Source organism: Geotrypetes seraphini, chromosome 3, assembly GCF_902459505.1.
Source record: "Geotrypetes seraphini chromosome 3, aGeoSer1.1, whole genome shotgun sequence".
Classification (NCBI taxonomy): domain Eukaryota; kingdom Metazoa; phylum Chordata; class Amphibia; order Gymnophiona; family Dermophiidae; genus Geotrypetes; species Geotrypetes seraphini.
This window is the reverse complement of record NC_047086.1, coordinates 335,207,062-335,230,863: the sequence shown is the minus strand read 5'-3', so window position 1 is coordinate 335,230,863 and position 23,802 is coordinate 335,207,062. Positions and strand designations below refer to the sequence as shown.

At 39.0% G+C, this 23,802-nt stretch overlaps 1 protein-coding gene across 2 annotated transcripts in view; it reads right to left on the bottom strand.

Annotated features, from left to right (window-relative positions):
* The window catches only part of PEX13 (peroxisomal biogenesis factor 13), a 36,358-nt gene that overhangs the window by 5,697 nt on the left and 6,859 nt on the right, over positions 1 to 23,802 (bottom strand). The window contains exons 2-3 of one of the 2 annotated variants that reach the window (XM_033937078.1): positions 14,716 to 15,407; positions 2,642 to 2,767 (exon numbers count right to left, since the gene is read on the bottom strand). In XM_033937078.1, coding sequence (XP_033792969.1) covers positions 2,642 to 2,767; positions 14,716 to 15,407 — 818 coding nt within the window. The remainder of the gene's footprint in view (positions 1 to 2,641; positions 2,768 to 14,715; positions 15,408 to 23,802) is intronic. The other variant, XM_033937080.1, reaches the window with a different exon arrangement.

Below are 23,802 nucleotides of genomic sequence, written 5' to 3'. Positions count from 1 at the left end.
TCATTGACAAAAAAATAGTTTTACATCCTCAAACAGGATTTAGAATAAATCACAGTACATAAACTACAATAACAGCTCTGAATAGTGAGTTGTACTCGCATCTGGATGCTGGAAAAATCACTAGTCTCTCTTCATCTCTCATCAGCTTTTGATCTTGTGAACCACACATTACTAATTCCCTAGTTATCTTCAATAGGTTTCTGTGGTACATTTTTAAATTGGTTTAAATCGTACCTTACTGGCAGAAAATTTAGAGTGTCTAACAACATCTTCCTCATCCTTGTTTGACCTGGACTGTGGAGTCCCACAAGGGTCAATTCTCTCATCTCTGTTATTTAATATCTTTCTAAGCCCACTTGCGACCCTTATTCAAGAATTTCAAATCAAGGCATTTAAATCAAGGCTGATGATATCTTGTTGACCTTTGCGGCCTCTCCATTCAATATTGATCTAGTTCCATTACAACGATGTACTGATGTACTCAACCCAGCAAAAACAATTATTTGTTGGATTACTGGTCTGATGTCCCAACCCAAGATTAGTATAAAGCTCTTTGGAATCAATCTATCTGCTATTTAGGAGTCGTCTTTGATTCATCACTTTCTTTCGAATTGTAAATTTCACAAGTGGTTAGAAAAGGTTTCTATTGGTTATGTAGAATTAAATCAATTGGACCTATTCTAGATTTTCAAGCTCAGTATATACTTATTCATGCATTTGTAACATCAAGAAATGATTATTATAACTACTGTGGAATTTCTTCATCTAATCTGTCATCTCCAAACTCTTCAGAATTCTGCAACGAGACTACTATGTAAAAAAAATTATATGATCATGTTACTCCACTTATGATACAATTACACTGGCTTCCTGTACAGTTTAGATGTCAGTTAAAATTTTTTTGTCTAACATTCAAAGCTCTTCATCTCTCACAACCATCTTATTTAGCTTCTGTTACTGTATCCTATACTCCTTCGCGTGTACTGCGTTCAATCAATTCCAACAGACTTGTTTTTCCTTCCCCAAGGATGGCTTACTACGAATCTATGTGCTCCTCAAAATACTTTTTTTTATCTCTCCATTGTTTTGGAATAATCTTCTCCCTTTTATTAGAGCAGAGTGGTATTTTTTTAAACTTAAATCACTTTTGAAGATCTATTTTTTTCAGAAAGCCTTCTCGGGGTAAATCAGAGTAAAACTCAAGGTTATTATTAATTTTTATCTATTTAATTGTATTTTTTAAAATTTGATTGTGAGAATATTTCTTGTTTGATTGTTTTATCTTTTCTTTTAATATTGGCGCTCTTTTCAATTTGATTTTTATTTTGTAAGCCACTTTGACCTTTTGCATTAAGTGGGATATCAAATGAAAAATAAACAAACTATTAACTATAGAACTGCAGGCCTCTCTCAGTGTGGATGAGGTAATGATTCATACCTCAACAAACTGAATGGAATGTGTTCAGAGGAGGATAGTAGGAGAAACTACTTGCTGTCTGCTTCAGGTCCATCAATGAATGTTTGGATGATCCAAAAGATATCTGGAATAATGTTCTCAATAGGTAAGTAAAAAACTGAACTTTTCAGTTCAAATGAACGCTTTATTTGATTTTCACCAAACACTGCCTTCCAAACTAAGAACCTCATCCCAAATGAGGTGGTGAAGATACTAGGCCGCATCAGAACACTGTAGAGAAGAACTGTCAGGTCATGAGTTGGAACCACTGGAGAAAGTGAGTTATGCAGTAAAACAACGACCCTAAACATTCAAGTAAATCTAATACAGAACAGCAGAAGATGAGATGTTTAATTTTAGATCAACCAACTCAAAGTCCTAGTCTAAACCTACTAAAATATAGCAAGACCTAAAACAAGATGTTCATGTAAGAAAACCCTCAGATGTCAGAGCTGTCACAGTTCTAAATTTCAAGGCTGATCAACAACTTTTACAAAAAATTCATGCCGTTTTTAAAAAGTCAAATTTTTTTTTTTTTTTTAAGAACAGCAAATCTGATGTATGCAGACTTACTAATTCTTGCTTAGCTTCAGTGAATCTATAAAGTTCTGTTTTCAAAACTGGATCAGTTTGCAATAGTTGATATGGTTCAGAAAGCAAAACTAGATGCATGTCTAAAAATGCCATGGTCATTGTTCCATCCATATATATATCAAGGAATTTCAGTATATATAATTTATACTTTGATTCTTCTTTTTTTGTATATTTGCAGTATTTGTAAATGCTTACCATCTATGTCTTGAAGAAGCTCTCGTGAATGAGAGAGCGAAACGGAGATCTTCCGTCGCTGGTTGTGAGGGCGGGTATACAATTGCACCCGAGTTAAGTACTTTATACAAATACTACGGTTCTAATAAGGGCCTATGTTTGAGAAATACATCAATAAATAAGTAACAAAAATATAAAATGGTTTAAAAAAATCAAGTAGCTTTCATCTGAGACGCTTTGGACCGATGATAGCCCGCATGTAGGCTAGTAAGCCTAGATTTAGTTCGAGTGGCTACTAGCTGCGAGCACTTGAGATCTATTGTCTCTAATAGAGAGCTATTGAGTTAGGTTTATTCTGGCATTAGCCTATTTTTAGGTAATTTTGGTCCATCCATACAGCCCATGTACAAATCTTACCTTTGGGTGCCAAATTAAGCAGATCACCAGCATGGAAAGAAACTTCTTCTTCACAGGTGGAACTGAAGTCATATTCTGCTCTTCCCACTACATGATCATCTTCTCCACTTGCCCAATTAGTAGTCACTTAATACAAATATAATGTCAAATTTATTTTAAACAAGTTGGAAATTGAACAAGTACAATGTGGCACAATGGCATATTTCCCTTTCCTTCTGTGGTACGAGATATGTCTGTGTGGGGAAGTTAGTGGAAAGAGGTGTTTGTGTGGTAAGCTACAATGGAGTGTGTAGTGTGTGCTTATGTGTGTGTTTGGAAAGAGAGATTTGTGTCTAAATGTCAGGGGGCCTATCTATGGAAGTGTCTGAGGCAAGGGAAGTACGAGGTATTTGAATACATCCCTCCACCCCACTCTATGTTATTTCATCCTTTCAATCCCCCTCTCCTCAACTGACCTTTTCTTCTACCTCTCCTCTTTTCCCCATGCCCGCATATCAAAAGGACAACTTCTGCAGTGGCGAAGGTACAGTGTGTCAGCTATTATCTTTAAAGAAAAGTGTTCTAATTTTTTTAGTGTTATGAAGTTATTTTGCATGAAAAAATGCACTAAGGAGTTTTTTCTGCCTACGGTAGACATAATTTGTACCAAAGTGTTTTTTTACACTGGTATGTACTGACGCTTTTCCACCTTCAGTTTAAATGAGTTAAGAGTGGTATACACATTAGTATGAATATATTTTGGTTTTTAGTGCAACTAGCCTCTTCTGTATTGTTGCAGATGGACAGATAGTTGTCACTCATACTTCTTCATGAAAACGTTACTAAGATCCCAACAGAATAAGTAGCTGGGTACAGATTTAGCTTGAAAGGTCCATCTGATCTGCCTATTTCTCTTTTTTACTGTGATAGTGCAGCCCAGAACACCTCAGAAAGCCAATTAATAGCTTAGAAGATGTCAGTACTACTTAGGTCCCATACTAGAACAATGAATTTTAACACCTATGGGAAAGACAAGTTTCTGAAAGAACTCAAACAAGAAATTGCTGACCTGCTGTTAGAGATCTGTAACCTGTCACTAAAATTGTCCATAGCTCCTGAAGATTGGAGAGTTGTCAATTTAACACTGATTTTTTTTTTTTTTTTTAACTTTTTATTTATAGAATTTTCATTCTTTCAATACATGAATCACATATTATAAAATGTATAATAAAATATATATGTATGTACAAATTCATATCATAGATATTCATCCCTTTCCTCTATTAGTTGTTTTTCCATTTTTCTTTCATATTAATATCTATATTTCCCACCCTAACCCTATATTACTATTATCAATGTGTTAAGATATCTGATCTCTAGAATAATTAGTCAATGGATCCCATATTTTCTTAAAATTTTTAATATTTCCTTGTTGTAAAGCCAAAATTTTCTCCATTTTGTAAATGTGACATACCGAGTTCCACCAGAATGTATAATTTAGTTTGGTAAAATCTTTCCAATTTTGTGTGATTTGCTGCATGGCAACTCCTGTCAATATTAAAAGTAATTTATTATTATTTGTTGATATTGGACTCTGTGTTCTCATTGCAGTACCGAATAATATGGTATCATATGAGAGTCCTACGTGATTTTCTAGTAATATATTTATTTGGGGCCAAATTAAATTCCAAAAAGCTTTTATACAGGGACAAAAAAAAATTAAATGATCCAATGTCCCTACTTCTATTTTACAATGCCAACATCTATTAGATCTAGTATTATCTATCTTTTGCAAGCGCGTCGGGGTCCATAACACTCTATGTAATAAAAATAACCATGTTTGACTCATAGATGCTGACTTTGTTAATCTTAATCTCCAGGACCAGAATTTTGGCCATTGAGATGCAGAAATTGTCTGTCCAATCTCAATGCTCCAAATATCCCTAAGTCCAGTTTTCTTTTTTTAATTTAGAAATCCATTTATTAATTTATACCATTTTGCGGCTTGGTGACCCAAGAAATCCGTCTGGAAACAAAACTTGCAAACTATATTGAGTATTGAGAATTTTCCATTCAGGGAACCCTACCTGAATGGCTTGCTTCAATTGCATCCATTTAAAAAATTGTGTTTTATTTAGTCTAAATTTATTTTGCAATTGTGAAAAACTAAGCAAGGAACCTTCTGATATGACGTCATTTAATGTTCTTATTCCTGCAGTTATCCATTGTTTCCAGACGATTTTAAATCCGCCAATTCTGATCCTGGAGTTTACCCATATTGATTGATTTAGGGATTTAGCAATTGGTTCTGGTGTCAGATTATTTATGTATCTTAATGTTTTCCAAGTATCTAATAAGATTCTGTGTTCTTTGTATCTTATAGGCATTGATATAGAAATTAAGTGTTCTGGATTTAAAGGGAACAGGAGCCGCCATTCTAAATACAGCCAATCTGGTACATTTTCTAAGAGATCTGGGAGGATCCAATACATACCCTGTCTTAAAATATAGGCTTGATGATACCTATAAAAATTTGGAAAATTTACCCCCCCTTCCATAATTGGTCTTTGTAATGATACTAAAGCGATTCTTGGTCTTTTCCCACACCAAACAAATTTTGTAAGAATATTGTTAAGTTTTTTATAAAATGACCCCTGAAAAAATATTGGAATCATACTCATTTGGTAACAAACCACAGGCAATATCATCATTTTAATTGTTTGAATTCTTCCCCACCAAGAAAGATGTAATGGATTCCATTGCTCACACATTTCTGTTATTTTTTTCAATAAAAGTTTTTCATTCTCTTTGACTGTGTCTTCAATTGTATTTTTGATCATAATTCCTAAGTATTTTATTCCATCCTCTTTCCAAATAAATGAATATGGATCAAATAATCCTTTGGTACAATGAACATTAATTGGGAGGATTTCAGATTTATTCCAATTAATTTTATATCCAGAAAATGTACCGTATTTTTCTATTAAATTAAGCATACATAGAATAGTAATTTCCGGTTCTCTTAAATATAATAATATATCATCTGCATATGCAGATAATTTAAATTCAAAACTGGTAAATGAGATTCCCTTTATTTCCCTAGTTTTTTTTATTGCAATTAATAAAGGTTCTAGGACAACATCAAAAAGTAATGGAGACAAAGGGCATCCTTGTCTAACTCTCCTATGCAAGTTGAATTTTGTTGATAAATTATTGTTAATATATAACCTTGCTCCAGGAGAGCTATACAATGTCTGAATCATTTTAATAAAACCGGATCCTATACCAAACCAATGTAAAGCTTGATATATAAAATTCCATTCCACTCTATCAAAAGCTTTTTCTGCATCTAAAGAAATTAAAAAAACTGGATCATTTATATTTTTTGCTAAATTTAATGAGTGGAATGCAAGTCTAGTATTGTCTGATGAATGTCTTTTAGCAATAAATCCTGTTTGATGTACATCAATAATGAAAGGAAGAGCTTTTGCCAATCTTAATGCTAATACTTTAGCCATTAATTTATTATCCACATTTAATAATGAAATAGGCCTGTAATTTGAAACCAGAGTAGGATCTTTGTTTGGTTTTGGTAAGACTATAATTATCGATTCTGCCATAGTACCAGATATATTTTCATTCTTTATTTGATATTGAAACAAATTTAACAGATATGGTAATATGATATTTTGGAATGATTTATAAAATTCAACAGTATAACCATCTCCACCTGGAGCGGATCCAACTCTAAGAGACTTCAATGCTGTTTCTATTTCTTTTAAAGATATAGGTTCTTCTAAACTTCCTTTTATATGATCCGGAATATTCGGTCCAATAAAAGAATTTAAGAAAGTTAATCCGTCTTGTTCTTTATTTTTATAAGAATTAGAAGTGTATAATTCCTTGTAAAAATCAAGAAATTGTGTTATAATATCTTTTGTGTTGGTATGTGTGTTACCTTGTATATCTTTAATTGCAATAATCTTAGATTTTCTTTTCTTTGCTTTAAGAAAATTTGCTAATAATTTTCCTGCTTTATTTGAATTGCCATAATATTGTACTTGTTTATTGAAAATATCTTTCCTCACAATTTGAGAAGAAATCTCATTATATTTAACTTTTACTTTTAACAACTCTTGTAATGTATTGTTTTCCCATTTTGTAATTAATTTATTTTCTAAAATTTTTATTTGTTTTTCCATATCTTCATATTGTTTTTTAAGTTGTTTTTTAATAAAAGCTGAATATGAAATTATATTTCCTCTCATTGTTGCTTTAAAAGCATCCCATAAAATTTCTATATTAATGTCATCAGAAGTATTAAATTGAAAGAATTCTTGCATTTTTGCTTTAAGATCTTCTAAGAATTTCGAGTCTGCTAATAAATCATTATTAAATCTCCATATTGTATTAAATTGATCATTATTGTAATTCTGAAGGTTAATCCACACACCAGCATGGTCTGAAATTATAATGGGATCAATTACTGCTTTTGATACATGCTGCGCTATGTTATTATTTACAAATATATAATCAATTCTTGAAAAAGATTTATGGACTTGAGAACAAAAAGAATATTCCCGATCATTAAAATGAAGGATACGCCATATATCTATTAAATTACAAGATTGTATTAAATTATCTAGTCCTAAAGATTTTATGATTTTACTTGGTTTTTTGTCTATAATTGGATCCATTACAGCATTGAAATCTCCAGCTACTACTAAGTTAGAAGTAGCCAGTGGTAGTAATATCTGTTGAATTTGATTGAAAAACTCCTTTTGATTTGAATTAGGAGCATAAAGATTAAATAAATCAAGGGTTGTACTTCCCAAATCCATTTTAATATGTACCCATCTTCCTGAAGGATCAAAATTTATTAATTTAAAGTTTGCAGTGCATTTCTTATTTATCAGGATCGCTACCCCAGCCTTTTTTCCTAAAGCAGGTGAATAGAAACATTTTGATATCCAACCCCCTGTTAACTTCCTAGATTCATTATCTGAGAGATGAGTCTCTTGTATAAAGTATATATCGGCGTTTTGCTTATGGAGAAATCCTAATAATTTGTTTCTTTTGATAGGATGATTTAAACCATTGACATTAATTGTATATATTTTAATATCCATTTAAAATTTTAGAACTATTTTGATTTAAATGTAATATAAGTTTTACGATCAGATATCCATACATTGTAACAATATAATTTCCCATTCCCATTTCCCCTCTCCTCCCATCCCACCCTCCCTCCCCCCTAATTAATAGCAGTGCACACTTGGCAACACACATATTAAATCGGTATCAAAAAACACTCCCTGAAAGTCCAAATCTGTTAAGATTCACAAATAAGTCATATATATTATAGTAGTTTTAAAGATAATTAATATTTTCCTTGACATTTCATATTTCTATAAATCCGGTTGAGATTTTATGTTAATATAGACTTTAAATTAATTTATTATTCTATTATTCAATACACTCTTATTTTAATCTAAATCTAATAAATCATATAATATAGATTATATTTTAAGTTCCCTTCTATGGTTCCTGTATATCAAATTATATGTTCCATTACTATTTTTGACCTTAATTTAAATCTTATGTAAATATATTTAATTTTATAAATTTAAAAATATCACATTGTATAATCATATTATACTTATATATATTAAAATGAAATAATCTTTCATTATATCAAACCCAATCATATACTGTTTTCTATAATATTAATCTTTAAAAACATGAAAAGATTAAAAGATATATAAGGTATAGGTTAAGTATGCGACAAAAAAAAAAAAAAAATTATATTCCAGAGCTCCCCCCCTTCAAACGCAGAAGTCTCTTTTATTCTTATATCGTGCTCTTTATTTACTAATATTTAATGTTCAGTACTTCCTTCTTCGTAGAAAATCATTCCTTCTTCTTTCACCGCCTCTTTGTATTTTTATATCCAGTTCAATATTCTTATCACATTTTGTTGTATTCCAGGTGATTTCTATTTTTCTTCGTCGTTCAATTTTAAGATATAAGTTGGTCTTTGTTTCTGTTCCATTCATATTTTATTTTAATAGTTTGTTATACAGCGAAGTAATTCTTTAATATCCATTCGAGAAATAACATCTCCTATTTATAATTCCTCTTTCCGGTTTCGTGAAGTCTTCTTATTCGCAGATTCTTTCGCATTGATGTCTGGGATTTGTAGTATTTGTAGTATTAAAGAATAGTAAAGATGTTGAAATACTGATTATCTTTTCAATTTGCTTGAGGGGTTAAATTAGTCACATGCATATAGTTCAAATAGTCTTACTGCTATTTTAAAGGAAGGAAGCTCCATCCTACAATCAATTCGCATACAGTTTTTCCTAATATTAAAAATTATAATTGAGATCAATAGAATTCAGCTGATGCCTTAACTGTTTCATTCCATTATGGAATACTTAGCCAGGCCATATCATTAGCATAAAGAACGTTGAAGTGTAATTTTGAATAAGGTTAAAAACATTCTAAATCGTTGCTATGGGTAAACAATATTATTTTAATAAGTGTATATCATAAAATAAAATAAAAGTTTTTCCAGTTAAAATAATATAACATATAATAAAGAGAAATTAAGGTGACATTGGTAATTCTTGGCTTTGTATAAATTTTTGTAGTTCTTCTGCATTGTCAAAAGTTAAAGTTTTATCTGCAATAGTTACTTTCATATTAGCCGGGTATACTATACCAAACTTTGCTCCCATTTCTCTTAGTTGTGGTCTCAAGTCCAGGAGCTTTTTTCTTTTGATCGCCGTACTTTTTGCAAAGTCTGGAACAAAATGAATGCGGGCATCTTGAAATTGTAATCCTTTATTTTGTTTTGCAAGTTGAAAAATTTCTATAACCTGCTGGTGGCGCAACAGTTTAAAGATCAGTGGCCTCGGTCCTTGATACCTTCCTGATCTTTTTGTAGGCACTCTATATGCTCTTTCAATCTCTATGGGGTACTTGGTTTTTAGAGGAAGTAGTTTAGGTAGTAAATTTTCTATAAATGCCACCGGATTTCCTTTCTCTGCTCCTTCCGGGAGACCAATCAGACGAATATTACTCCTTCTTTCACGATTCGATTGATCCTCCAACTCTGTAGTAAGTAAATCAATTTTCTTTTTTTCATTTATGTTGTTAGAAATTTCTTTTTCAGCTGTTATTAATCTTTCTTCCATGTCATTGCACTTTAACTCCATTAAATCCATTTTTTTATTTAACGTGGATACATCTTCAGTTAAATTGTTAACTTTTTTAGTAAGAAGTAAAAGCATTTCTTTGATTTCTTTCAATTCTTTCATTACTTCTGGATCTCCTGTTTTTGATCCTATTTCTTGTTCAGGCTTTGCTCTCTTGCTGCTTCCCGAGACCGCAAAATCATTTTTATTTTGTTTTCCTGAAGCCATCGCGTTTTTTTCTTTATTTATCATTAAATAATTCTTAAATCTCCACTTTTAGTAACTTTTTTTTTTCTTTCAAGGACTTTTTTCAGGGAGCTCTTCTGTTAGCCGACCTTCCTCATGCGTGTCCAAGCCACGCCCCCAATTTAACACTGATTTTTTTTTTTTTTTTTAAATTTAACACTGATTTAAAAAAGGGTTCCAGGAGTGATCTGGGAAATTATAGAACGGTAAGCTGGATTTCAGTGTTGAGCAAAATAGTGGAAACTACTATAAAGAATAAAATTACAGAACATGTAGACAAAAATAGCACAATGGGACAGAGTCAGCCAAGGGAAGTTTTGCCTCACTAATTTGCTTCATTTATTTGAAGGCATGAATAAACATGTGGATAAAGGTGAGTGGCTGATGTAGTATATCTAGATTTTCAGAGAGCTTTTTACAAAATTCCTCATGAGAGACTCCTGAGAAAATTAAAAAGTCATGGGATAGGAGGCAATGTTCTGTTGAGGATTAAGAAGTAGTTTCTGGACAGAAGACAGTGGAGTTAAATGGCCATTTTTCTCAATGGAGGAGGGTAAATAGTTGCATACCACAGGGTTCTGTACTGGGCCCAGTGCTATTTAACATATTTCCAACTGTCTTTTAAAGTGCATCTCACACACACCATTCAATAAGGTTTCAACTGATTACATCAGCTACAGTCACTATGTTCATTCTTTGATTTCAATTCACTGCATACTCTCATATAGTGCTCTCACTATCTTCAAATTACAGTAGATTATTGCAATTCTATTTATTCAGGAATCTCCATCACTCAATTGAAATGCTTACAAACCTTACAGAACACAGCTCTGTGCCTACTGTACCACGTGCAATGTTTCAATAAGCTAGCCCTGCTGTTCCTACAACTATCAGTTGCCCTTACATTATTGTACTCTCTTTAAAATTCTGTGTTTAATACATAAAACACTCCACACTGGTCTGCCCCTGATATCTTTCCACATTAGTCTTGCCTTACACCCCCTATTATGCTCTCTCGATGGAATCTAGCGTTCCCAGGTCCACGTCAGGCACATTATGAATCTACTAGGAAGTCCACCTTCTTTTTCCTAGCTCCCAAATCTTGGAATGATATTCCCCCGTATATCTGCTTGGAATCACAATTTTTCAAGGTTTAAAAATATGTTGAAGGCACTCCTTTTCAAAAAAGCTTTCAGCCTTAGACCCTCCTGATTTACTTCTATTCTTTAACTCTGGCTTGCTGCCTGAGGAAACTAAGATAAACACATTTATTTATTCTCCTTTTTTTTTTTTTTAATTACTGTATTTTATTTTCTGTGTGTGTGATTGTGCTTACTTTCCTATCACTATATGTTCTTTTCTTAAAAATCTTTTTAATATTTATACACCGCTTTGGCTCATGTGTTGGATAAAGTGGTATAACAAGGAATAATAAATCATAAACCATTTGTAAATGATATGGAAATCAGAACAAATGAGGTAATTAAATTTGCAGATTATACAAAACAATTCAATGTTATCAAAATACATGAGAACTGTGAAAAATTCCAGGAAGATCTTTGGAAGACTGACAGCCAAATGGTAGACGAAATTTAATGTGAACCAATGCAATGTGATGCACATCAGGAAGAATAATGTAAATCATAGTTACCCGATGCTAGGGTCCACCTTAAGAGTCAGCACCCAAGAAATAGATCTGGGTGTCATTGTAGATACTATACTGAAATCCTCTGCCAAAAAAGCAAACATGACCCTAGGAATTATTAGGAAAGGGATGCTAAATAAGACCAAAAATATTATAATGCCTCTGTATCGCTCTATGGTGTGACCTCATCTTGAGTACTGCACTCAGTTCTAGTAGGCGTTATCTCAAAAAAGATATAGCAGAATTAGAAAATGTTCAATGAAGAGCAAAAAAAATGATAAAGGAAATGAACTCCTCTTGTATGAGGAAAGGTTAGAGAGGTTAGGGTTCTTCAGCTTAGAAAAGAGATGGCTTGGGGGGGGATAGGATTGAGGTCTACAAAATCCTGAGTGGTGTAGAATGTACTTTTAGAAAGACCAGGGGACACAATGAAATTACATGGAGATACTTTCAAAACAAATAGGATATATTTCTTCACTCACAGAATAGTTAAGCTCTGGACCTCATTGCTAGAGGATGTGGTCACAGCAGTTTGCTTAGCTGGGTTTAAAAAAAGATTTGAACAAGTTTCTGTATGAAAAATCCATAGTCTGCTATTCAGACAGACATGAGGGAAGCCACTGCTTGCCCTGGGATCGGTAGCACACATGTTGCTGTTTTGTTACAAGGCACGGTGTTGGCCCTGCCCTTCATGCTTAGGCGAAGTCTGCTTTGGTGGCAGCCCACTGAGTTGACCTGATGTCGGAAGATCTGGTGATGCGGTGGAGGCTGACTGATGGTGATGTCAGTGGAGGGTCTGCTGTCTTTGCTACTGGTGAATATCATTCATGGCCTTGCTTAGAAAGTCTCAACCTGGAACTGTCTCCTGTCATCAATTTGGTAGTGATGGTCCATGGTTTTCCACTTGTGTTCTTCATTGCTCTGGCAACTTCACATGGACTTGACATGGTTGTGGCATGCTATTTAAATTGAACTAAGGTTTTGCTCTTTTTTCCTTACAGACTGGAACTATATTTTATTTTATTATGAGTTTGTTCTATTTTGCTAAGTTATGCTTATTTTTAAAAAATTATTTTTTCTTCTTTAACTTCTATTTGTTACTTTATTTATACACTATCATATATTTTACACTTTTCCTCTTGGGTATTTTAGTTTAGATTGGTTTTAGTTTTCTGCCTTTTTGGTGTAGACTGGGATCTGGGGTCATCCTCCTGTTAGCTGTCTTTTTGGTGGTGCAAGTATTTTGGAGAGAAATTAATACTGCAATCAGAATCTGTTTATCTTAGGCTTCCAGCCAACCTCTTCATTTGAAGACAACTCATAGGGCTCCTTTTACTAAGGTGCGCTAGCGTTTTTAGTGCATGCGTCTAGTGTGCATGCGTTTTTAGTGCATGCGTCTAGTGTGCATGCGTTTTTAGTGCGTCTAGTGGGTGCTATTCCGTGCGTTAATGCCCTAACGCAGCTTTGTAAAAGGAGCCCATAGTTTCTTCATCCTGTTTTTGGAGCAGGCTGGGAATAATTCAAGAAAATGAAGTTTCCTGGCTTATCTGGAGATTGGAAAGGATTGTGGCCGAGTCTTTGATACTTACTATATTTTTCTACTGTTCTTCTTTCCCTTTTTATCTTTGACATTGGATAGAGTTTTCTGGGGTACTATAGAGTGTGAGCCCATTTTGGGACAGTGAGGGAAGTTCAATAGTACCTAGCTACTTATTTTATTTTAGTGTCTGTAAACCCCTGTGAACTTCTATGAAGTATTGGTGGTATACAAATAAAGATTGTACTGTATTATATTGTTGCTACTATTTGGGTTTCAGCCATCTATTTGTAGCTGGATTGACTACTGCTGGAAACAGAATATTGGGCTAGATGGACCATTGGTTTGACCCAATATGGCTTTTCTTATGAAAATGTATGCATTACATTTTCAAATGCCTCAATACTCAGGTCCTGTAGCTATGCTTGGAGTCAACACATGCTTTAGCCCAGGGATGGGAACCTTCATCTTTGGGGGCTTTAAACAAGTGGTTTTTCAGGATTTCCTCAATGTATATGCATGAGATCTATTTGCATGCAAACAGATTGCATGCATATTCATTGAGGAAATCCTGAATACCCGACTGAATGTCCAACCCTGTGTCTATCCCATCAGCATTAGAGAGAGCAGTAGAAGGTGTAAGCTGATTTCTTGCCTGTAAAACTTTTGGTATTGTTTTTATACCTAGTATTAGTTCAACCAGAACCAGCAGTATGTTGCATTACGTAGGATTAAATAAAAAGAAAACTATTTCTGTTCAAATGTAAATGGAGGTATTGTGTATGGTAGGTCTGATGCAGCATTATGAATAAGTCCTCCTTGCTGTAGACCAGTACTATCTTTTGCTCTCTCTTTCTCTCCCCCCCCCTTTCTATAGACCTTGAAATGAAAAGAATCTGTGGAAGAGGATGACATATAACCATTAATTTTGACAATGAAAAGGAACATGAGAGAGAGAGAGAGAGAGATGCCTACACAAGTGGGTCCCAAGCCTTGTACTTGGGTATGCTCAATCAGGTAGCAATTGATGACATTTATAGGAATGTGAACAAACTGGAGAATAATAGTGAATGTCTATGTGATGATGCCTATGCAAAAACTGAATCTTTTATTGCCATTTCTGTTTTTACAACAGCTGCTGCTTTATTTTTCCCCACTATTTTCTCTTTAGAGGCAAACCCCCCCCAAAAAAAACAAACAAACAAATTGGGTGAATCAAGACATAAGCAAATTATTTATGACCCACCTCAGTCTTGTTCATCATTATGTAAAACTAGATGGGCTAATTTGGCCTGTATCTGCTACCATCAACTACACTGAGCTACCAAGATCTTTATGATAATTAGCTGTCCCTCCACTAGTAGGGTCTTACAGCAGAAACCTAAAGCACATGTGTGAAAGGAGGGGGATGAACAGAAACCAATGGAGAGCACAACAGATTATATATAGGTTCTCTTATCCTTCTTACCGATCTCCTCTTCGCTGCATGTAGACAACAGTTTCCAAATGAGATAAGGACCACCAAGAACCACAGCAAAGAACAAGAAGATGGGCCATGATTTCGCAGAGTTACCTAACTTTTCTTCAGGGCCAATCCGAGCCACAGTTCCTGCACTTTCTGCCCACAAATCTTCATTTTCAGAGCTCTTGCGGAGTCTCAGCAGCAGCAGGAGCCGTCTGTAAAGGAATCTGATAGTTCTGACCAAAGCAAATGCAGAGAAGACTTTAGTGAAGTGTATTTTCAATCTGGAGAAGTGATTTGCTACATCCAATACAGCCCTGAAGCTATTATAGACAGCTGAAAAGGTAGCATCCATCATCATACTGACAGAGGAAAAAGCGTGGACAATGCTTTCGATGGACTGAAATGCACCTCTGCTGCTTTCTTCAGCCTGCTGAACAAACCTGCTGGGAGGAAGGTCATCTGTCCGAAAGCGGCTATACCCCAGCCCGCCATAACTGTATGGGCTATAACTTCCATATAACGAACTACCGTAAGTGCTATAGGCTGGAGGAAAGGAGCTGTAGGTGGGTCGGAAGCTGCTGAAGCTGCTCCCACTTCCCGTCTGTTGTGAAGGTCTTGGTAGGATAGGTGGAGGCACACGAGTAAGTGTGGGCTGTCCAGGTCTGGTCAACGAGTTAGTCCCCAGTTCGCTGGATCTAAGGAAGTTCACAAATTCCAGGTAAGTTTCCAGAAAATGAAAATGCACATATAGAATACAAAGAATTCCACTTTTAAAAAGAGCTTAGAGTTTTATGTTGCTTTATATGCCTTTCCATCTGAGTGTTTTCATATTACTATTAACTCTAGGTTAAACTAGGAGTTAGGGTAGGCAATGCTGCATACTCCTCCACCGCCCCAGGTACAAAGCTTAGAATGTGAGCACACTAGGAACAGAGAAAATATCTGCATGTAATAAATATAAAACTACTTTGCTTGTACCTCACAAAAGCGGTATACCAAATCCATGCCGCTTTACTCTTCTAAATGAAGCAGCAGGGTTTGATTCCAGAGATGCAAAGGTTAGGAATCCTATATAACACTGTTCACATTTCCTGGGAGAATTACATTTCAGTCATTACCCAACAGTAGCCAGGCTCAAAACACACATGTAGTGGATGTGGAAGAAGCTACAGCTAGTGCCTCTAGCAGTGAAAGTGTTAAAAGTAGAGAACTAGGGGAAGAGGTTACATAGTTGCAATCTGAATTCATGACACTGTAACCAAGTAGAGGCTAATTCTAGCTAAATAGAAAACAGCTACCCCTCCTTGACAAACAGATTCTTTAAAGCAGGGGTGCCCACACTTTTTGGGCTTGCGAGCTACTTTTTAAATGACCAAGTCAAAATGATCTACCAACAATAAAATAAAAAATAAAAAACCACAAAGCACACTGTACGCATAGAAAATGTTAATTATCATTCCTATTCCAGGGTTTTTCAAAGAGGTCAAAGCAGATGACTCTATGCACTATCACCTCAGTAACAACCATACAAAAATAGACAAATATACCCCCCTCCCTTTTTACTAAACCACGATAGCAGTTTTTAGCGCAGGAAGCTGTGCTGAATGCCCAGCGCTGCTCTCGACGCTCATAGGCTCCCTGCGCTAAAAACCTCTATTGCGGTTTAGTAAAAGGGAACCTTAGTGTAAAATATAGACAGCAGATATAAATTCAGGCACATTTTGATCACTAAATTTAAAATAAAACCATTTTTCCTACCTTGTCTGGTGATTTCATGAGTCTCTGGTTGCACTTTCTTCTTCTGACTGTGCATCCAATCTTTCTTCCCTTCTTTTAGCCTGTATGCTTCCTCTCCTCCAGACCTCATTCCCTCCCCCAACTTTTTCTTCTTCTCTCCCTGCCCTTTCTTTCTCCCTGCCTCCCTTTCTTTTTTTTCTGTTTCTCTTCTTTCCTTCTGTCTCCCTGCCTGCCCTTTTTCTTTCTTTCTCCCTGCCCTCCCCCAAGCCACTGCCACTGCCATTGCCATCGGGGACCAGGACCCAAACGCCACCAATAACAGGCCCCAAGCTCTCCCTGCTTCGGTCAAACAGCATTCCTCTCCCCGACGTCAATTCTGCCGTCGGGAAGAGGAAGGATGATCAGCCCAAAATCGTGATCAACCTATTGGGCTAATGCGGGAGACAGGTTAGTGAAGCATTTGTTCTTCTTCCTGCCAGGTCCTGCCTTCGCGGAAGCAGAAAGTAGGCAGGACCCGGCAGGAAGAAGAACAAATGCTTCACTAACCTGTCTCCCGCATTAGCCCGTAGCGAACGCTTGCTTCAGGGCTCTCAACATGTGCGTGCCGGCTTCCCTTCTTTCCCCCCCCCCCCCCGGACATAACTTCCGGTTTCGGAGGGAAGAGAAGAGAAGCCGGCATGCACACGTTAGAGCCTGGAGCATAAGTTCGATACGGGCTGAAATCTCCAAGCCGTTTTTTTAATGTTTAGCAGCGGCAGATGACAGCTGGGCGGACCGCCCAGCTAAAAGGCCCTAGGGAGAACACTGGAGAGGAAGGCTGATCGGCCCGTAGATCAGGACGGCAACACGAGTCTATCACGGAGCCCGGGATGGGCTCCGCAATCGACTCACGTTGCCTTCCTGAGCTACTGGTCGATTGCGATCGACGTATTGGGCACCCCTGCTTTAAAGCTATCTGATTGACATATTTCTATTAATTCAGAAACAAGCTAAGCTGCTTTAAAAACTTTGCACTATTCTGCCTTGCAATGGCAAAAGGAAGCATGATCATATATTCTAGGAGTGTCACTCACAGATTTTACATGGTTGCTCACAAAGGAAAAATTATGTTCTTACCTGTTAATTTTCTTTCCTCTAGATGCAGCAGATGAATCCAGAGATTAGTGGGATAGTACACATCTACCAGTAGGAGGAGATAGAGAACTGATTAACAGGTGTATCCTCAGTATAACATCTAGGAACCGCAGAGAAGAGAACTTTTCCCCCCAATCCTCCTTTCTGAAGGCTGGAAGAAAGAGAGACTGGTTAACATGAAAGGTGGAGACCACCCGAGGAAGAAATGACGGAGCAGTCCGCACCGACACACCCAAATCCGAAATGCGCAAAAAAGGATCTCTACAAGACAATGCCTGCAACTCAGACACTCACCTAGCTGAAGCCATCGCGACAAGAAAAACCGCCTTCAACGTCACATCCTTCAAAGTCGCTTTGGACAAAGGCTCAAAGGGAGGCTTTTGTAATCCACCAAGGACTACTTTAAGACTCCACTCCGGACAGATCTTTTTAATAGAAGGACGAATTTGTTGCACCCCTTTCAGAAATCGAACCACATCAGGTTGAGACGCCAAGGAAGAATGCGCCACGTGGCCCATGTAACAAGCAATAGCAACCACTTGAACTTTAAGAGAATTAAAGGCCAATCCCTTGGCAACTCCATCCTGAAGAAAGGAAAGAATGTTAGAAAGCGAAGCCTGGAAGGGCGACAGACCCTGAGCAGCACACCAAGAATCGAAAACCCTCTAGACTCTAGCATATGAGGCAGAGGTTGATCTCTTTTTTGCTTGAAGAAGAGTGGAAATAACCGGTTCAGAATAACCCTTACGTCTCAGCCGTGACCTTTCAAGAGCCAGGCCGTAAGACCAAAGCGGGATTGATTTTCCATGGTGATGGGACCCTGAGTCAATAAGTCCAGCATCACCAGAAAGGGCAACCGATCGCCAGTCGATAGATGTACCAGGTCAGCATACCAAGGACAACGTGGCCAATCCGGAGCTACCAGGATCACCGAACCCAAAAAGCGAGTTATGCGATGCAACACACGCCCTATCATTGGCCAAGGAGGAAATACATAAAGGAGACAACCCGGAGGCCAAGCCAGAGCCAACGCGTCTACCCCCTCTGACCCCTGCTCCCTGTGTCTGCTGAAGAACTGAGGAAGCTTTGCATTTTTGGACGAGGCCACGAGATCTATGTCCGGTAGACCCCACCGTCACACAATGAGGTCGAACGTCTGAGCGGAGAGTCCCCATTCTCCGGGATCTAGAAGATTTCTGCTGAGAAAGTCCGCCTGAATGTTAGCCTGACCTGCAATGTGAGCCGCCGACAGTAGAGGAAGATGAAGTTCTGCCCACTGAAGGAGAAGCATCGCCTCTGTCGCCAACTAAGGACTGCGTGTACTGCCCTGCCTGTTGATATATGCAACCGCCGTGACACTGTCTAAAAAAACCCTCGTCAGACGGCCCCGAATCATATGCAGGAATGCTTGAAGGGCTAGCCTGGTTGCTCTCAATGCCAGAAGATTGATGGGCCACTGAGCCTCCTCTGGAGACCAGACTCCCTGCGCTGTGAACTGATGGCAGTGAGCTCCCCAGCCCAACAGACTGGCATCCGTCGTAATAACCATCCAATCCGGAGTCGCCAGAGGCATGCCCTTGAACAGATTGAGATCGCTGAGCCACCAAGACATGCTGAGTGACACCTGTGGCGTCCATTGCAGACAACGATTGTAATCCTGAGACACTGGGGACCATCAAGAGAGAAGGGACTGTTGCAGTGGTCTCATGTGAAAGCGCGCCCACGACCACTTCTAGCGTAGCCACCATCGAGCCGAGAACTTGCACATAATCCCACACTCTCGGCCTGGGCGACTGTAGAAGCAGACGAACCTGCGAGTGTAACTTCTATCCCTGGTCGCAGGGAAGAAACACTTTCCCCCACCTCTGTGTCAAACAGCAACCCCAGATGTTCCAATGACTGGGACGGAGTAAGAGAGCTCTTTGGAAAGTTGATCACCCATCCCAAGGATTGAAGAAGAGAAATCAACCTCTGGGTCGCCGACAAACTTTCCTGTCTGGACGACGCCCGGATCAACCAGTCGTCCAAGTAAGGATGCACTCAAATTCCCTCCTGGCGAAGAAAAGCTGCCACCACAACCATGACCTTCAAGAACGTCCATGGAGCTGTGGCTAGTCCAAACGGCATGGCTCGAAACTGATAGTGCTGACCCAGGATTGCAAAACAAAGATACTTCTGATGCGATGGCCATATGGGGATGTGCAGATAAGCCTCCTTGAGATTGAGCGCCGTCAGGAATTCCCCCGGCTGAATCACTACAATGACCGACCTCACTGTTTCCATCCGGAATGCCAAACCCGCAGAAAGCGATTGACCTTCTTAAGATCCAACACAGGCCTGACCGAACCCCCTTTTTTGGGCATGATGAAGTAAATGGAATACCTCCCCTGCCCCCTCTTTGCCAGAGGGACAGGAATAACTGCCCCAATCTCCAAAAGAACTTGAAGAGTGCACTGCACCGAATCTCTCTTGGCAGCCCCCGTACAAGGGGAGACCAAGAAAGAATCTGTGACGGGAGAGGAAAATTCTAACTTGTAACCGTCTTGAATAATGTCCAAAACCCACCGATCAGACGTGATCCGGGCCCTCTCCGCCAGAAAGGAAGACAGCCGCCCCCCATTGGTCACGACGGAGGGAGCCGACCTCCCGTCATTGGGAATTACAAAAGACCGAGGTTCGGGCTGGCAGGGCAGTTGGGGTTTTGCAGGACGAAAGGAATTTTTCGGTGGAAACCTAGGCCTAGAAGTATAGGAAGACCTCCGAGGAAAGGACGGCTTTCCAGGCCTATATCTCCTAACATCCCTGAAACGATTTCTGGCAGACAACACTCTCAAAGGGGCTTTAGGTTTATCTTCTGGTAACCTTTGCGTTTTGGTATCCCCAAAATCCTTAACCAATTTGTCCAAGTCATCACCGAATAACAGCCGATCCTTAAAAGTAAGCCGCACGAGCCTAAGCTTGGAAGTTGCATCCGCCGCCCAGTGACGGAGCCACAAGGATCGTCGAGAAACAACAGAAAGAGCCATTTGTTTCCCTGAAGCCCGAATAATATCATAGAGGACGTCCGCCTTATACGCTAGACCCGTTTCCAAATCTGAAAAGTCGGCTGGCACAGGCACCCCTGTCTCCATCATTTTATCAGCCATACCTTGAGCCCATTGCAGGCAAGCCCATGCCGCATAGGAACTGCACACTGCCGCTTGCAAGGTAACCGCCGCTACCTCAAAGGACAGCTTAAGGGAAGATTCAATTTTCCTATCCTGGATGTCTTTGAGGGCTATACCACCCTCCACCAGTAAGGTAGTCCTCTTGATAACTGCAGCCACCAAAGCGTCCACCCTGGGGTTCTTAAACCTGTCCAGCTCATCTTGAGATATGGGATACAACTGGCACATAGCCTTCGCCACCTGGAGACCAGCCTCCGGCGTGTCCCACTGCGCAGAAATAAGCTCAAGCATTGCTTCGTGCACCAGAAATGCTTTAGCCGTTTTTTTCGTGCCTGCCATAAGAGGATTAGCCGTACCCGACGCCTGCGTATCCTGCTGAGAAATATTAAGGCACTGCAGAGCCTTGGTAATAAAGGATGGCAATTCCTCCTTATGAAAAAGCCGGAGCACGGAAGGATCATCCACTTCCCTAGCCAGTGCATCCTCAAGCTCAAAATCTGCCACCTCACCGTCTTCCAGAGAATATGGATGAGACAGGGGGAATGCGAATTCTGAGGGAAGGTCCCCGCCGTCCACAGGCGCCACCCTTCGCCTCTTAGCAGCTTGAGACTCCAGAGGAGGTCCACTGGCATGAAGAACCGACCCCCGGTTTAAGATACAGTCCTGGCGCTAAGCAGGCTGAGATTTCTGCATCAAAAAGGCCCTGTGCATTAACATGATGAACTCCAGGGAAAATGCCACCGGATTCAGTTGGGCCTGCATCGAAAAAGTCTGCTCCTGTTCAAAAATCGGGCCCGCAAAGGAAGAAGACGAAGAAAAACAGCCAACAGCCGGTGCAGCCGCCGACATGCACTGAAGCGGATCGGAAGCAGCCGCGAGCACGGGAGAATCAGGGCCGACTTCAACTGCGCGGGAAATAGCCGCCACATCAGGCGTGAGCTGCACTTCGTCCCCCACCGCGTCTGTATACCCTGCCGAACAAAGGCCCACAGCAGGAACACCTCTTAACTGCCTCTGTTGCCATAACGAACAACCGCCGAGTACTGCAGATGCCCCAATCAAACCTCGTGGCCAAAAAACCCCAGCGACTAAACCGGCAGACCCAAAAAACACCAAGAAATAGAAAGAAAAGCAATCTCACCTGAATCCACCGTTGTTAAGGCTGGTAGTATCAGACTGGGACAAACAGCAAAGCACTGTCCAGCAACAGCACGCTGGCCTCTTAATAGGGGTTTTGGTTTTTTTTTGCTGGGAAAGAAGAAAACAGAGGACCAGGAATAAACCTCAATCCACTGGAAAGGAGGGTGGAGCAGGGACCTGGGGGGGGGGGGGGGGGCCCAGGTGTGACTCCCAAAGTTGGCACCGCTCAGCCAAACACCCCGATCTATCTGATGAGAGAAACTGTCAACATCAGAATAAACAAGAATCCAACCAGACTCCAGGAGCTCATGGAACAGCGACCATCACCTGCTGGGAGATAGAGAATACTGAGGATACAGGGAGGGTGCCAACCAATAGGACTACCTGTTAATCAGTTCTCTATCTTCACCTTCTGGTAGATGTGTACTATCCCACTAGTCTCTGGATTCATCTGCTGCTGTTGCTGAGGAAAATACTACTACTACCACCATTATTTATTACTTGTAAATCTGGAAAATTGTTGATTTTTAGAACTTGTCGATCATATAAAAACTTTTTTTTTTTTTTTTTTTTAGAAATTGTAGCTCACATGAGAAAAAATCTGCACGTACCTTGCTAATCCTTAGATGGAGTATTGGTGGCAGCCCACAAATATTTCACCTCAACCCTTTTATCTTCCTGTGACAATTTTGCAAGAAAAGGGAATTCAGTGACAAGGGACTGATTTTGCAGCTGTCACATAACACTGGATGGCCTGAAAGTAACTCGTTTAACTTAAACTGTAGGATTATTGCATGTTGCGTCTTAAAAACAGTTCTCTCTGAATACCAAAAGGTCAAGTGTACTAAATTACTCTTTCTGGCTATTGATTGGCACAAGACAATCAGGTAACGACTATACTGTATATCTGATTAGGGATCAGCCCTGCACAAGGGGACAAAGGTCTATGAAAACCACATTTGTTTTTGTTTTAAGTAGGAGCTGTAATCTTTTTGTTCTAGTGCAGTGTTCTTCAGTGCAAGCCCAGGGTCCAATAGCAGCCCCCAATGTCTTTCTGCTTTTTTTCTGTTACTCTGCCACTCTACCCAGGCTTTGGACAGAAAAAGGAAAGTGTATTGGGAGGGGAACTATGTAAGTTCTACTCAATTTGTAGCATCTTTCTAATCATTGTAAACCGCATAGAACTTCACAGTCCTACAGTATATAAACTGTTATTATTATTATTATGTCAGGGGATGTCAGATGACGGTGGAGAGAAGGGGAAAACATGCCAGTCTTCAAGGAGCCCCCTAAAGCCACAGGACCAAGGGCAACGTATTATGTGAGGTCACCAAAATATTGGGGGTTCTTGGGCACCCACAGTGCTGGTGCCTATGCCCCTATATAGCACTTCCCAACCAAACTGGGCCTCCTAAAGCAGGAGCAGTAATGGCAGTGGACGGCCAACAAGAGACAGTGCTTAGGATAGGCTTTTCTCTGCCAGAGCACTGCCACTCCTGCTTTAGGAGGCATAAAGAAAAAGAATTAGTGAATCGGGCAGCACTATTCAACAGTATCATGGACCCCTGGAAGATATTTATCAACTCTCCTTCAGATCATTAAAACCCAAAATGGCCCCAGATTAAAAACTAATGAAGACCACTGTTCTAGTGAGTGTCATTGATTTCATCATGCCCTTGATGGGGGCTCATTGACAGGGTATTGCATCATATATTGCTCAGCCGCAAGACTAAACAAAGGATCATTCCTAGCTCATAACTCAGAGTCTGTGTTGTATCTTAGCTAAACTATGTTTAGTTTGTTCAGAGGTCTTTCCACTAATCAAACAGTTTATACTACTGTCAAAAAAAGGGGGGTAGTGGAAAAGCCGATGGAAGTGTCTTTGCTTGTTGAAGAAATGTCTAAGGTATTG